This window comes from Odontesthes bonariensis, chromosome 24 (assembly GCF_027942865.1).
Source record: "Odontesthes bonariensis isolate fOdoBon6 chromosome 24, fOdoBon6.hap1, whole genome shotgun sequence".
NCBI classification, from domain to species: Eukaryota; Metazoa; Chordata; class Actinopteri; order Atheriniformes; family Atherinopsidae; genus Odontesthes; species Odontesthes bonariensis.
The window spans coordinates 6,558,781-6,575,744 of NC_134529.1; the positions used below are offsets into that span (position 1 = coordinate 6,558,781).

At 38.6% G+C, this 16,964-nt stretch overlaps 1 protein-coding gene across 2 annotated transcripts in view; it reads right to left on the reverse strand.

Moving 5' to 3' along the window:
* Positions 1 to 451: 451 nt before the first annotated feature.
* Positions 452 to 16,964, reverse strand: part of clvs2 (clavesin 2) — a 42,309-nt gene continuing 25,796 nt past the window's right edge. The window contains exons 3-6 of one of the 2 annotated variants that reach the window (XR_012768937.1): positions 11,038 to 11,148; positions 10,584 to 10,816; positions 5,839 to 6,691; positions 452 to 1,677 (exon numbers count right to left, since the gene is read on the reverse strand). Coding sequence is in view for 1 of the 2 variants with exons in the window: in XM_075459352.1 (XP_075315467.1) it covers positions 6,598 to 6,691; positions 10,584 to 10,816; positions 11,038 to 11,148 (438 nt within the window). In the remaining variant the exon portion in view is untranslated. Of the gene's footprint in view, positions 6,692 to 10,583; positions 10,817 to 11,037; positions 11,149 to 16,964 lie in introns of both variants that reach the window. The other variant, XM_075459352.1, reaches the window with a different exon arrangement.

A 16,964-nucleotide genomic window follows, 5' to 3' on the forward strand; every position in this document is an offset into this window, starting at 1 on the left:
ATCTGATCAAGATAACCTTTGGATTGCAGATCAGACTCCAGAATGATCTTATTTCAAGACAAACTTCAACACTGGCTCCGTCATTACGTGTCAGGCGTGACAGGATTGCTAAAAGCATAACAAGGATCAGCTTTCTGTGATGTGTTATTGACCCGTTTAGCATCTGATCAAGATGTTTACAAATGAACATTTCATTCGTGTGCAAAACAGTATGAAAGTATGACATGTTGAAATTATTGTACATTTTGACTGAAGATGCAGAAATGTAACTTAATTCTCTTTAATCCTCTCTGTATTTTCTGCCCGTCCTGACAGTGAGCCATATGTAACAGATCACTGCACACTGTAAACTGCATAGAGGTAATTACATGTCAACTCAACCAAAGCTTGCTATAACATGAAGCAAAACCCTGCAAATCCCCCTTTTTTTTAATGTATTTGTCAATTTTGAATTTTTTTCTTTTTTCACATGGAAGACAAATGGAAAGATCATCTTATGCAGAATAAAACAAAAAAGCAAGAATTTTAGGAGATTTTTACTTGGAAACATCTCATTTTATTCAAATCAGGTCAAATAAAACTATAAAATATGATTTATTTTGCGTAATGAAATGAGGTGATATTTATCAGTCAAAAAAATCTCCTATTAACCAGTGGTGGCTTTTTAAAAAAGATAAATACTTTCGGTTCCACATTTTCTAAAAACTTTTATGCATTTAATGGGTTCATTTACAGACTATTGGCATATATTTATGTGTGACCCAGTGCTGCCACCTATTTTTTCTTTAGATTTCTGACAAATAAAGAAGTTTTAGACTGACCTTGTAGACCAAATTGACATCTGTTAATATAACAGGAAAAATGTTAAGAATGCTCCCCTTCAAAGTACTCCTTTTTAACCTCTAAGGTTGCTCAATGATTCAAAAGAAGCCTACCCTCTTTAGATGTAGCCGTAGCTTAATGAATAATTTAAACTTTGTTCTAATATTCTGAATTTCAACATTTAATAGATTGATTTTCCACCAGAAAGAATCAAAGACACTGAACATTTAGGATAGGGAGGTCTTCAAAAGAAATGGTTAAATTGACACGGGATAGGATGGATGATCGATGTGAAACAGAAATCTTAACAGATGTAGCTGCACAGGATTTAGTAAAATGTGAGAATCCAGTGAGACATCACACTGGGAAGGTTTTTAAACACTTTTCCGTAGATGAGTCTGCTGAGGGCGACTGACTGATTACATATTCAGCGAACGTACAGTATCACCACCACAGATTATCATCTCTGTAACCAAACGTCAGTGGAACCAGAATGAATTGAAGGGGAAACCAGGGCAGAGCCTCTGAGCTGCTCTAAGTGGGGTTGACATGTCATGTACGCTGGTTTGATAGTTTAACATTCCAGCTGTCTGTTCTGGTTGCAGCCAGCCACCTCTTGGCTCCTGCCTGCCGGCTTTTCTGTGATCTGCTCGGCTGCCTATTTGCCAGCTTGATTCTGAGCTGCTCTGTACAGTTTCACTGCCTCCCTTTTTTGTCCTCCTTAACATTCTGTTGTCATACCTGTGCACTTCAAATGCCTGTGGTGAATGGCTGATGCTGAAGAACCAAAACTACAATGCCAAACACCGTCAGATGGTGCCGGTTTCATAAGCCTTTATGGGAAGCCAGTGTTATCTAAAAAAAAAAAAACAGAGTGAGGAGCAAACATAAATTGAGTGTGTCATTTAGACACCCTAGTTTATCTACAACATACTGTAGCAGTAGCTTCTCTAACTGCTGGGTTTAGATTACAATCTAATTATAATAAAATTATATACTCTAAATATGAATAATCTGAAATAAAGTTACAAATAAACTCCAAGTCATTTAAAACCTCTGTACAGAAAATATTAATTGCAGAAACTATTAAGAATATTTTACAACATGCCAATCATGTTTACATCCCTAACGGTTGAAGCATATGAAGGAAAAAGGATTGCAGATTGAAATGTCTGCAGGTTTGTTGTATTCAGGTGCTCGGGGATTTTTCTTGGAAAAATAAAAAAAGATTGAGACTTTTCTGCATATTTTCAATTTGTGCATCATTTATCTCCAAGTTACCAAGTGAACAAAGGCCCCACACAAGTGCAACATGACTCACATCTATATTTGTTGGTGAATTTGCTCATGTGATGCTCTAGAACAAACTGAACAAGCGTGATACACACCGTCCTGAGAACACAAACCCCTTAGCAGAGCCTAAGATTTGATCTATTGTTTGACCTAAATTTAAAGTAAGATTTACAATGAGGTGGGAGATTTATCGCAATGTATATATTCACTGCATTTAAATAAACACTGCATGAAAGACGAAAACACTGAGTGCTGTGGGAGTAGGCTGGGGAGGCGGGGGGATCTTCAGATAAAGGAGCGATGTGGTGACCACAGGGCAGGCAGAATATTTGAATATTATCAGAATATTTGAGTCATGAAGCATGAAAACTGCGTGGGATAGATCGATCTGTGGCCAGCGGGACTGTGTACCCACTTATGCTAATAGTGGACCATTTATCATACCACGTTTTTTCACTCCTAACTTGTAGAGAAGCTTGGTCTTGACCGCTTGGCATGTGTTTCTGTCACGCAGTCAGACGAGCTTATGATTATGTCTTTATGGGTTTTGCATCACGGTGGGGAGACATGCTGCTGTGCTAACCTCGGAAAGACAGGAGACACTTTTTGCAGAAGATATCAACACCTGATTTTAAAATTGCAGGTAATAAAATCAGACTTGGACCTCTGGAGACCAGTTTATATTCCATTTAGATCAATTCAGACAGATTCTATGCTTAAAAATCAGCTAATTGAAGTTTTGCTGCAGATCCTGTTGAGTCAGTGTGAGATTCCCACATCAACAAAAGAGTCAAATTTAAGAATATTGGTGCGTGCAATGTAAAAACATAAAACAGCACTACTGACAACACTGACGAGGATCACAATGCAGCATCAAATGTAAAATCTTAAGCTTAGAAAACATTTTAAAACACAAAATTTTCTGCCACTTGTAGAGCTTGTAGAGCACTGATCAGGTACAACAACAGCATAACAAATACAAACGCTCACCTGAGAGATGGCGTGATAAAACATATGCAGAATCCATGGATGCTCATGCAGCTAGCATAACTGACAGCAACACACAATATAAAGACACTGATATGAAAAACTTTTCCCAACCTAACAAGGTCAAAGACATTTACAGCATGTATTACCCAATTTATTGCTGAGAATTTATACTCTTACAGTGTGGCTGAGAGTGATGGCTTCTGTGGCATCAGACATATTTGAGTCAATGGAGGCAAATAATAGTAAAAAATGTTTAAAGTAAATGCGCGCCAGACTTGTAAGTCCAATAAAAACTTTCAGGTGCATTTTTTCATGCTATGTTTTAGCACAGGGCATTCTGTATTTCATATAATGGATGTATAATACATCAAATAACTTCAGATCGTTCTGGATATAAATGCATTTTCCCTGAATCATATTGCACTCCATGTATTTATATATTGTAGAAATTTAGAAATGGAGACACACACACACCCCTCATGGTTATCAGTGTTTATGAAGATGTTTTAACTTGTTTTCCCAGAAATGTTGTTGCCTCAACTTTCCTAAAATGACTGGAAACAAAGCGATACTCAGTGATCACCATGAATACGTTTACATGGCACAAGCAAAAACCAAATTAGAGTGTAAAATGCATGTAAACATGTTAGTTAAGCTTCGAAAAACTGAATAAACAAACCCAGATAATGTTTCGGGTTTGAATCAATGGGCATAGGTGCTCTGTACATGCTCCAAAGTTGAATGCTTTTGCATTTTTTTGTGAAAACACTAAAGCAGAAGTATATATATCGGCAATAAAGCTGCTCTCATTCACACGTTTGTCTGTTTCTTTTGTCAGACGGCTAAACGTGTCAGAAATCCTGACTGAAAGCCATCCATTAATGCCGTGTCAACTTGCAATTGCTTAAAGCTTTTTGCAGACTGTCGCTCTGCTCTAACAAAATCCTGATTTTGTAAAAAAAAAAATAAAAATAAATAAATAAATAAATAAAAAAATCACCATTCAAGTGACGTAAAGACTGTGCAGTTAATTCAGCTATACTTACATGCATGATGATCTCCTGCAGAGAAAATCAGAGGCGGCAGGATGTTTTGAATGTTTGGGAACTCAGACTTCAGTCAGTAATTTGATTAAACTCCCCTGCATGTATAATGGGAAAAGGATGGTGGTCTTGTGAAATGGCAGAATCGTAGCCCGACTTAACTGTTCACATAACTAAGCCAAATGTGATGCCAAGGGCTCCTGACCAACAGTTAGAATGAGACAAGTTGGGAGTGAAAATGTGTTGGCATGGCTTACAACTGTAAAAGCATTACACCAGACAATGACAGGCGCTCACAAACTCCACAGGGGCTTTTAGGAGTCTGCCGCTAATGAATCATTTAGTTAGCTTGTCCCTGAACACTGAACACACACACAAAAAAATGAAACGTGAATTTAGTTCTAGCTCTTAAAAAACTACAAATCATTAGCTTAAAGCTGCAGTCTGCAAGATTTGTTGTTGTCATACGTAAAGTCCTACTTTTTGGCCTTTTAAGAGTTTACATGATCTATCAGAACGCTTGAAGTTGAAAACGGTGACCTCCGTAGTCGCAAAATACAAGAAATGCTTATTTTTTAACCAAAAAATAAAAAGTTATTCAACTTCCTGTCCCGCCCCTTCAAAACACATGAGAACTCGTGCACGTCTACGTGCACACCAGATGCGCCTACACGACTCCTCATTCATCAACTCACCTGTCATTTGCGATCATGGAAGACACAGTAAGTAGACTAGCCCGAAATGAAGTTCAATAGTCCAGATAAATAAGCGTGGGGACGAGCCTACCTTGTATCGCGCGTGCACAATCGGTGATTGACAGGCAGCAGAGCCCAGCTCATAACCTGATTGGTTACCTTTTACCGGTCCGGTCTGCAATTTTGTAAACAAACCTGCTGGCTTTGGAGGGACCTAGCGGGACATATAGGGGACCTAGAGAACTCATTTTTTTTTGTATTGGGGTATTTAATGTACTACTTTCAGAATCCCCGGACAGTTCCAGGCATTATGCTTGAAAAAGAGTTGCAGACTGCAGCTTTAATGGTGGTGCTGGGGTAAATTTCTCATGAGATGATGGCACATGAATATTCATAATTCTTCCAGCGTGGGATGCAGCTGAAAGCTCAAGTTGTAAATGTCACACCAGAAATACTAATATTTGACTTTCAGCTGCATTGTAACATTATGAGCTTGAATAGATGCAAAAGGAACTGAACCTTGTAATATTGTATAATGTACATGTGATTTCTTGTAAACAACAAAACACATACAGTCCAAATAATTCCTAATTCTATAAATCTTATACGAACATTTTTACCCTCAAGAAATTAGAGCTGATGTCATACTGTTGTTTTCAATAAACTGTTGTTTTACGTCTGACTTTTTAGAGGGTCGTTATCAACAAAAATGCAGTGAATGCGTCACAAAGTCACAGAAAAGAATCATACACTTTCCTTTTTGAGCTTTTCAAGCCTTACATTTCTGGCTGCCCATTAGATTCTGAAAAACATCTTTTGGTCATCTTCTGCCAGACAAACACATAATGATGTGAGTTGTTGTTCAAGAAGGGCCTGCAGCTTTGTAGTTTTTCTAACGGTGGGGGAAACCACTGCATTCTGTGGCATGTGGGCCAAAAAAAGAAAGAAAATGGCTGAAGGGGAAAAAGCAGATGATTCATAGAGCCAACTCTTACCGTAAAGGGAGGTTTGCTTTTCCAAGAGATAACTGGAGCGGGACTGATAGTATAGAAACTATTTTCACAGCAAAGAGGCCAATTGTCCTCCGGAAGCAATAGAGACGAGCGATAAACTCCTCCTAAAAACGGTGCCTTTTTGCACGTTTAGGTCGAGGAGGTTGAACGAGCTCATTATCGTCACGTCTGCAAATTCTAAGCCGTCCTTCTCGCACATATGGAGCATCTTCCTCAAATTACTGCACGAAGAAAAGGAAAACGTGAGACCCGAAGGGCTCTTTGAATTATGGTTTGCATTTTCTTCACATCCTTTGTCATCTGTATGCTGTACGACTGTGAGAAAGACTGTCTTCACACATATGTGGCACCTTCACCATTCGTCCTCTTTGCAGCTTTGCCCGCCCTCCAGACGCATCTTCCCTGCTCCACGCTGAATCGTTTAAAGACGTTAATTTTCAGTTTCAGGAATTGGCACTTGACATGTAACTAAATAAATAAATATACTGTATAGAACACCGTCGGTAGCTTTTTGGGATGCCTTTCGGTCTGAGAAAACGTCCCTTTTGTCTCTGGTCGTCTGCTTTTCCTTAAGTTCAAGAGAAACACAAATCCAACAGCAGCAGCGGCGGCGGCAGCGTTTTCTGGAGGATGGGGTTTTTGCAGGGGCGTGTGTCGCTTCCAGTATGTGCAGAAGTATATCAGTGTATTTGTGTGTGGAAATACTGATTTGTGTATGCGTTTGATCTGTTTATGTGTGGCTTAGTCCAGCGAGAGTAGCGGCTGCATGTTGTCTTCTTCGCTCTTGGCTTTGTCTGGTCTCTTCAGGACTCCTGGTTCCACCACTGACTGAGACCTACAGGAACACAGAACACAACATATCCAAGATTTAGTCATCATGACTGTACCTCTTAGATCTGTGTGTCCATCTGTCCAACATCTGACGGCATACAATTTCATGTTCATGAGCAGAGAAACATATCCTGTGAGTGTCAGCTGTAAAGTGCACCGATACGTTATCCTCTGTAATCATCTTGTTTGTCTAATTATCATGAATGCAGTTAGCCACTCAACATCCGGCGTCACAGCATCAGCAAGTTCCTGATTATAACTCTAGTGGTGCTGTTCTCTTTCTCACAAATTTATCAGCTGTTGATCTCACCTTGTGTACTTATTTAATGTGAACTAACACAGAGTCGGAGATAGCTGAAAAACGACTGCGGTGCCTGCTGAGGCTGACACTAAATGTCATTACAACAGAATAAAAAGCAGTGACTGTCAGGGTTTGTATTGATCTGATCTGGGCTGTTCTTCTTACAACAAATCAATATTTGGCAGTTTGTCCAGGTGTGTATATTTTTGATGAAATACAACATTTTGGACACAAACAAAGTATATAATACCGTTTTCAACTTCTGACAGTTTATTATGTATAGCTCCAATGCCCGTTTATACGGTTAATGATTCATTAAATTATGTAAAAGCTATGGACATTATGTGCATTATTCATTCTTTCGTGTGTTTTTTCTGGAAATTAAAGACACAGTTTTCTAAATTAATTTATGAAAAATGGTGTTAAAGTTACTTGAAATACAGGATTAATGATACATACTTAATGTATGCTTTGTTGCTCTTTCATGTAGTTAATGTTTTTAAACCAAGTTTAGTGTTTATTCGGTTTTCATTGACAATAAAACAGGAGTTAGCCGTTAACACACTATTGTAGATGCAGATTTTGATATAAGTATTTAAAAAAAGTGTCTATATTCATAGCTCCAGGGAAGTGAAAATACAGCTGAAAGTGTTTTAAACAACACAGTGTCATTGTCAGATAATTAATTACTGATGAATGATTCATCGATAATTGGGCGGGTTGTGCAGCCCTGCAGTGACAGTCTGCTGTCTACACTCTGGGTCGTTTGCATCACATAGCACGAATGAGTTCGAGCGAATGAGTGTGTTTATGTCCCACAGTGAAGAGATGATCTACTGTCAAAGTGAATCATATTACACAGTGGCCTATAGGGGGGAATGATACAGCACGAAATGTCAAACATGTTCAACAACATTGAGCTAAAGACGTATTTACGTTAAAGAATTCGAATTCATGTAATGTTTTTTGTCATTTTATCTTTTAACTTCACTCCGTTTTAAATACAAGGAAGTAATATATCTGTTTTTTTTCCTGTTTTAATGTCTCCAACTTGATTATCTATTGATAAATGTACTTATTTTACTTTCTCCAAGGTTTCACATAGACATTTTTCCACATTTTAAATTTAGAGGAGATTTGGGTAAGACATTTTTTACTCATGTAGTCCTCAAGTTAAGAGAAAATGAGGCAGAAATATATTGAAAGCCTGTAACCAAATTTAATTTATTATTAATCTATGACAAAGAATTGAAAAAAATACGGCTTCTCATGAAAAAGTTTCCTGTGCCTCAATCTCACGACAAATTTTAAAACCTCCCTATTAAATATTTTTAATTTTTGTTTAACAAAGTTTAATATTTTGTTTCTTAAAAGATAACCGGACATAGAAATCTAACAGAAAGGTTTCACTAAGTTGCAAACCTCCCCAAAACAGAAGAATGATGAGTAAAACTAGGTAAAACTCAGGGCTCTCAAGTTTTCAAGTTTGCTTGGCGTGAGATTCGGGCGGGGCAGGGGCCGGGCCATGTGCGTGGGGGGGTTTCTTTCGGGGTTTTTTTTTGGGGGGGGGTCCCTTGCAGTATCCCATCGCCATAAACTAGCTACTTAAAGAACAAAGAAATTGTTTTATTTATACCAAAATCACAAATCTTCACTTTTACACTAAATTCTGCTATATTTAATAAATTGTTTTAGGTATGCAAAGTCTTAACAAAAAAAAAATTAAGAAAAACAAACATAACCCCAAATGGGCCCCTTGAGCAGTCCCTCTCTGTGTGTGTTTGTTTATGAGTGTTGTTGTAAGTGTTTGTGGCAGATTTTGATGCTTGATGACTGATATTGGGGGCTCCCATTTAAAGCACTGTGGCTCAATGTCCGCCATTTTCACAGTCATGATGGATGACAGAGTTCCATTCAGAAACAAAGTGTTCCTGGTCTTGGTTTTATTGAGCCCCACCATGGAAAAAACCCTCTCTGCATCAGCATTTCAGTGTGGCAGAACTAATACCAGTTTGGCAATTGTAGATATCCTTATTGGGAATCTGCTCATACCAGTCACCTTTGAATAAAATTAACCATGGAAGTCTAATTACACTCCTACATATTTTTCATTTTTCATTAAGTTGCTCATGTCAAAGGGTGTGTGCTGAATATTTAGGCCTACTACTCCAACGAACACTTTAACCGGCAGGTATTGGTCTTTTACAAAGAGTAGGACAACTATGGTAACTAATAAAAGATTGAAATAAATGAAGATATGACCTGCTGATGATCCTGACGGTTCTCTTCCACCTCCAGCTCATCTACAACTTCTGCACGTATTCAGAGCATAATAGGCTATGTCCGCTGTGCATTCATGGAACGCTTGCTTGCAGCTGAAAGCTATTTCACACCCGGCAACAAGAAATTCTGTTTTCTGATTGGCTGAGAAATTCTATTTTGTGATTTGCCGATGGGTTGCTAAATCAAGACGGCTGTACCAGAGCTAGAGTTCTGAGCTGTACGAGCGCACAGTAACCTGCCATTGACTCGTTTAGAGTATCGGCCATTAGAACTTCTGTGCGACAAAGTTGATCATTTCTCAGCGTGAGAAATGGCATGTGGCGTGTGAGCGTGTGAACTTGTTGAAATGCGTGTGTCTCACGCTCATTGCGTGAGACTTGAGAGCCCTGGTAAAACTAGATAAAACTAGATAAAACGTCCCTTAAACTGATGAACACTTTGGTCAAATACATCGAAATATAAATCTGCTGCCCAAACTAATACTGGCACGACATAGCCGATGTCGAATGGAGAGACCAGTGAATCACTGTTCAACACTCATTGTGTCAGATATAAAAGCTTTTCATGGTTTTAAATGTTACCAAAATGCAATAGAAATAGTTTTATACTGGGATGAATTGACATGTGAAAGATGTGAAACTGGTGCTTCTTCTTTTCACAGTCTGAAATGATGGAGGCTTTCAAAATGAATGGTCACATCACAATGGAAGTGGATGGTTGCTAAGCTACAAAGGCTGGGTCAACTTATTCCACTATCACCCTATGTTTATTTATTGCTTCGTTTTTCTATCCAGACCCACATGGATCACATTCAACTTGGATAATGTTTGCTAACATCATTTTTACTACAAGATGAATAAAATAAATATCTAATTGATGCAATAAATCGTGAAAAGGAACTAATTAGTGCATGTTTATCCTCATCAGCTGAGCCAAAGATGACAAGAAGACCACACTAAGATAGAAATCTACAAATTAGCTCAATTATTGTCTCATTTGTTTACCCTAATTGTGCAAAGATAATCAGATTAGATTCACAACGTATTGATGCTCTGCTTAACACTGACACGAAATGAGGAGATAACAGTGAAGGGTTTGAACCATGCAGCCTCAGTTAAGCACGGTTTTTTTTTGGAATAGGTTCTCCAAATTAGGGCTTATATTAGTTTTAAATGCACAATTTAATTATGAAATCTGTCTGGTTCCATTTGGAGAAGTAAAGTTTGGAAGTCAGGTTACAAAAAATATTACACAAAACACATTTCCTTAAGAAAAATCAGCACAACGGATGTGATGAAAGTGACACGCTGACCTCTTCATGGTTTTTGGGGACATGTTTTTCTCCAGGTCTCTCTCCAGGTCTTGCACTGACAGGGTGTAGGACTCGGGACAGTAGTCCGTCTCCTCATCGTAGGCGTGGTCAAGCAGCGTACGAGCCCACGTGCCCATATCATACGGCGGCATCATCCCGCCCAGCTCTGATGGCAAGATCTCGGGGTGGATGAGCTGATGGAGGCTGTTCAGGTTGTTTCCATGCATGAAGATCTGCAAAAGGAAGATGGTCTAGATAAAGAGCATACTGTGGCATGAATTTTTCTTAAAGTCTAATGTAACAATAAGACCAAATGGAAAGGTTTTAGGCATGTTTAGCTCTGTTTAGGTATTTTGTCTGCAGGTCACTGAATGGATCATAACATTTTGGGCAAGAAAATCATTTTGTCTCTTAATTTCCAACAACTTAAATGTTGACAAATCTCTTGACGCACCCTCTTCCTGGTCTTGTCTTTGAGGAAGGGTCGAATGACAGTATAGAGAGCGTGGATGTACCAGGGCTGGTTCACAAAGTGGATCCCTCCAAATCTGGCAGGAAAACTGTCCTGTTGGAAACAAGAAAAGAATGAAAGAGATGAAAATAACGTTCCAGGCTGTAATTCCGTGACGATGCGCGTTTCTCCAAATTGAGGAATGTGGAGGTACACAGTGTAATGGGGAAATGAGAGACTAATTCAATTATCTGTAATGATGATTACACCTCCAGGTTGTTTTTATTTTTCAAACTTGCTTGTGTAGGGTTATAGAGAGGGTCAGTCATCAGTTACATTGAAGGAAGCTTGAAAAAACAATATTTACTCATAAGATTAATGTTAATAGTGGCAGATGGTAATATTTTTCATCACCTTGAAACGAGTTCAGGCGTGATTATTTATGAATATTTAAGTCTAACCATCGAGCAAATCAAATACAATCCAACAGAATTCCTTGAAAAAGAAAGTTATTTGGTTTTTAGATGATTAACAGAGAGACAACAGCCATTTTCATTAAATATTTAACTTCAATTATCCAAATCTCCAACCTGAAAATTGCTAATGGTGAAAAACAAAGTGCAACTATAAATGCTCCACTGTCTCCGGCCTGCTCTCCATTCCCGGCTCCGCACCTTTGGGGATCGGGCCTTCAGTTTACCCACCCTCTGGAACTCTCTCTCCCCCCTGCAATGCCCCGTCTCTGGACACTTAAACATGGCTTTCAACCAGTAATCCCCTTCATCCTGTGACCCCTGCGACCATATTCTTTGTTTATGTTTTTGTAAAGCCACCTTGGGTCCTTTGAAAGGTGCTATATATAAAGTTATTATTGTTATCATTATTACCTAATTTACCAGGATGATATAGGCTATAGGAGGATATTGTCATAGGAATCTCAACATTTAAACTCATCATTTACAGACTCAGAAAGAATCTTTTGTTCACCTACACACAGACTATCTCAATCAAAAGGATTAAAACGGCCTTTTCACCAACAGAAAAGGATTCGTGAGTTCCAGTAAACGTAAAATCACCTCTGTGAGTTTCCTGTCCCTTTCCATTAGATTAGTTTTGCAAATGGGCTCTAATCTCATAGTCAGTAGGAAATGGTCTGGTCTATTTTGGAGTCACCGCGACACAAGGCCTGAGGGAAATGAATCCGTCTTCGGGTAGGTTAGTGTGTGGTATCTGAGCCCATCGCAGTGTTTCCTAGAAGGCTGGACATAATTATCATAATTACAGTCATGATTTGGCTATGGTCCAGCAATGTGGCAAGATTACATTATGACATAAGAGCTGGCTGATGAAAATGGCTTTGGGCAGATATTTATATAAAAACTGTGGCACTGTGTGGAAGAGATGGAGGCTACAAGGGTGTCTGAGGTCATGTAGGCTGTCTGCATCAGGATTTCACTGACATGAATCATCCCAACCAGAGTCGCAGCAGGAATATTGCTTCAGTAGCAAAGACGTTAGCTAACGGGCTGTACAAAGTCTTGGGCTGTGTTCGAAACTGCATACTCCTACTACTCCTACTAACTTTTTGAGTTAGTATGCAAGTTTGAGTAAGCGAAAAGTTCCCGGATGCATACTAGATTCGCCGAAATGTTGGGTATGCATCATGAGGTTACTACTCATACTCAAACTACCCAAGATGCAACGTAACGTGACGTCGCCGATCGTCATTTTCTGTCAAAACGGCAGTTTCAAGCTAGCTACAACGAGGGTAGGTTCACTTTCTGTTTTCAAAACAAAAGCACCAATTGTATGGTAATGGCTTTCCCTGTGATAAAAGGCAACGGGTATTTTATTTTGTGAAAATAACCGGAAGTGCGTTGCTCACTGCGGCTAGCTTTAGTAGCGCCGAATTCGTGGGAACAAAATGGTAAACAGCCGGTATTTTGTCAGGTTTTCAACACGTTGGGGATCTAAACGACTACTTTCTCGCCTGAAAATGTTTCAAATGTTGCTAAAGTTTACAGAGTTTAGAACTTAAGTGAAATCAGCTTCAGGCCGGCTGATTTCGGCTCGGGCAGGAGCGAAATGCATTGTGGGTGAACGCTCTACAAACTGTCTGATCGATGAGTATGCAATATGTAGTATGTGGTTTCGAACACAGCCTTGGTCCAGAATAAGACACAGTATCTGGATATTTGTGTTCATATTTACATGGAAACTGGTGCGTTAACACATAAGCTCCAACAGAAAACTTCATCACCAGAGATAACCATTTGCCAACCATATGTGACGAGCTTTCTTGTAAACTATAGGCCATGCCATAACTCTCCTGTAAATGTGAATACTTTCCTGCGTTTTCTTTCTAAACCGCCATGAACCAGCCAAAATGTTCCATGTTGAGAAGAATCTTCATAACGTCTGCGTAAAACTTTGGACTTTTGTTCCATACAAAAATCAAAAAATTTCATTTCTGTCAGATTTTATGGGACATTTTATCACATAAAGTAAATATATTTTCTCCTTATTACGGGCTCAGTTGTTAGAGTAGGTCATCCAATAACCGGAAGGTTAGCGGTTTGATTCCCACTCTATAGTTACTCAGCATTAAAAGACTTTTAAAAAATTTGAACTTATACACTACACATTAAAAACAAAACAAACAAAAAAAAAACCATACAGGCTAATCAAATTTACAATCTGAAATAAATTTAAATGTAATTTCTACCTCACCTTTTCCCACAGGATTTAAATTTGCTGCTTGGAGGTACCCAAATTTCACATATAGATAAGACGTGTTTCTAATATTAACAGTTCAACAGTGTGGATATATCAAAAAAGGCTTACTTAAACTGACACCGACTGATTGTATACAAATACTCCTCCTCCCATTTGGATTAAACCATAACTCAAACACAAAACACCGTTTCAGATATTGAATCCCTCTAAGGTTTACAAAGAGGTAGAGTTTTGGGTCAAATGCCTGTCAGACAGCCCTTCCTGCTCTCAGCTGTTAGCTGCCTCTGGGCTCCTCTGACTCTGAACCTCTGGCCTTTCCTCTATACCGACAGACATTTTCACTTTGATGAAGGATGCATTATACATGAAAACTGAAAAATGGATTATGAGCTGCAGGCCTTCTGCTACAGTGGAGAGACTAGAGGAGGGGAGAAGTAGCAGCAGCAAAAGTACTGATTTGCTGAAGATATTTAAAGAGAAGAGAAGAGATGTCCACATGCACGAGGAGGACGATGCACTGAGAATAACAGAGAGAGCAGCAGAGAAGAGCAGCAGAAAAACGTCCAGAGTGCTACATGAGCAGATGTGACTTATTTTTTTAGGATATTCCATTCACATTCTATTCTACTATGGACAATACATCATGTGATGAATGGGTCACATCCCTCTATTCCACTGCATGTGTGTGCCCATCCAAAGTTTTCCATCCAAACACAGAGCATCACTTAGGTTTCTCCCTCATCCAAAAAGTGTCTCCATTCTCCTCTGCACCGACTCCACTGTGAGAGCAGGTGCTGCCAAATCTTGTGACGGTAACAAGTCTAAAGCAAGTGAAAGTGCTCACAAGAGAACAAAAGAAATTGCTTTAAAAAGGCAGACTTGGCAAATGTGGAAATGAAAGAACGCGTCGTAAAGCAGCAACGTGGGTCGCAGTATGCATCAGGGTATGGTACAGCGTGGTCCGTGTGAGCATCTTTTTAGAATTCTGCAATTACTTGTTTATTACAGCACACAACATTAAAAGACCTTCTGATATTTGATCTTTTTTGAAAACTCTGGGAAATATTCATGTCAGCCAGGCTCTAAAATGCCTAAGGAGAAGGCTTTTCTTTGTCCAGTGATTTCAGTTCACACGATGGATCTGCATTTGAATATGAACGTGCATCATTTGATGCAACTGACTTACGCCTGAAGGTGGTACTTTCATGTGTGTTGATTTCTTATCCCACTCTGCAGCTGGTTAGGTTTCCAGCATAAGTTGCGATGGTGATGCACTCTTTACACAACGAACACTGAAAATCCAGAATTAAGCATGAAGCTCTAAGCCTCTCATCCTGCTTCATAGCACAGACCCCTGGATAGCACTGGCTGGGGACAATCATGCCTCTATGAATGGCCCAAATATGGAAAAGAATCCATGAAAACCTAAAGAAATGTGAATATTAAGTTTAACAATTCAATTTGTGTCATCATATATAAGCTGAAAGACGTGGAAAAAATCTGGGGCTTTTGAACTTTTTTTTTTTTTTTTTTTTTTTTTTTTTTAAATCAGAATTTGTTGTCATTTCCAACTCTATTATTTGATATTATTTGACTATTTGATATGTGAATAATGTGAATGTTTTTAGAACCATTATAATGTACAATACATTAAAAAAAAGCCCAAGCAAAGACAAACAGGTCAAACAAAATATGATGGGAATTAAATGCCGGATTAATGGATTCATACCTTAAAATAAATCTGTTTTAGTCACTTAGTGCATTTGTAAGAGGATGGTTTTGATATTTATTCTCATCTTGTTTTGACAGAGTAGAAAAATACAACATTTTTAAGTGCATTTTTAGGTTGTTGGCATGTAGGAAGCTTTAATATTCAATAAATGCAAGCAGCCAATTTCTAAGACCACCTAGTCAGAACCACTTCAGCATTTTCTGTGATGTTAGGCTACTGGGAGGCAAAAGTCGATCCTAAACAAATGAGTAAGAGAGGAGATCTATTTTTGGATTCCTGCTGCAGGTCACTGCTGAGTGTGTTCAGATACAGCAAAAGGCTGAAGAAGATTAAAAGTGACAGAAGATGAGGTTGAATGTGTCTACATCAACGGCACAAAATGTGGAACGGATGAGACTTAAGTATTTTTTGTTTGCTTGTTCTGGTTTCTTTGATGTATGACCACTACATTTGTACATTTTGATGTTTACTCAACCCCCTGCTTGCACTCCTGGGAGCCTGTGGCTTGATGGAGCAGCATAAACACATTAGAAATGATTTTCTTTCCAAGGCTTAAAAAAAAAAAAAACAGCATCCACCTCCAGCTTTGAGGCAGATTTTCTTCCAAATCTAACCTGGGCCTGCAACCTGATTTTAAAATCTGCCAATCTTGTTTTTTGTTTTCTTTTACAGTAATTACAGTAATGACTCAGAATCATTTTTCACAGCATATGAAAATAGGTGCTGAAAGGGATTAACCCTTCATTTTTGTTTTGAAATTTAGAATCAGTTGGCTGCAACTGTACGTGTTGTTATCATGCACGTTTGAGCTGAGCTTTCAGAGAATCTATTTTCAAATACTGCAGTTTTTCTGGTATGTTATGAAGCTGCAGGCATCTGTGGTCATCCAGAACAGGTCTGCTTTCTGTCCACAAAGTGAGAACTAAACATGGAGAAGCTGCTTTTCATTTTAAGAAATCATACAAACTCCCACAGAACTTCAGGCATTTTAAAAACAGAATTGTAAGATTTTCCTGTTTCCTGATGTATTGAATTGCAATTTTCTAATTGCTTAGAAAACTAACATACAGCATCAGACACCTAATCCTGAGTGAATGACCAGATTATTGACTTGAAAGATAAAGGGTTACAGTAAAACACTGTAAATGTGTTTTAAATATTTCCTCATCTCCCTGAATTAGATGATCATCAAAACATTGCAATCTGTTAGTGTTTGACATCAGATTTTCCCCAACAAAACTAAATTTCCCTGCAGTGCATATCTTACACTTTTCAAGGAGAAACACTTCGGAGTGTGACTGAGAGGATTTGGGCTGTAAAGGTATTATGTAAGTGTCACTTTGGGTGAATATTTAACAACTGTGGAGAGGTACCTTTCTCAAACAGTCAGGGTTGAAGGGAAAAGCCTGAATGGGACAAGCAGCAGGTACACGGTTATGTGATTTGTTTCCAATTTACATAT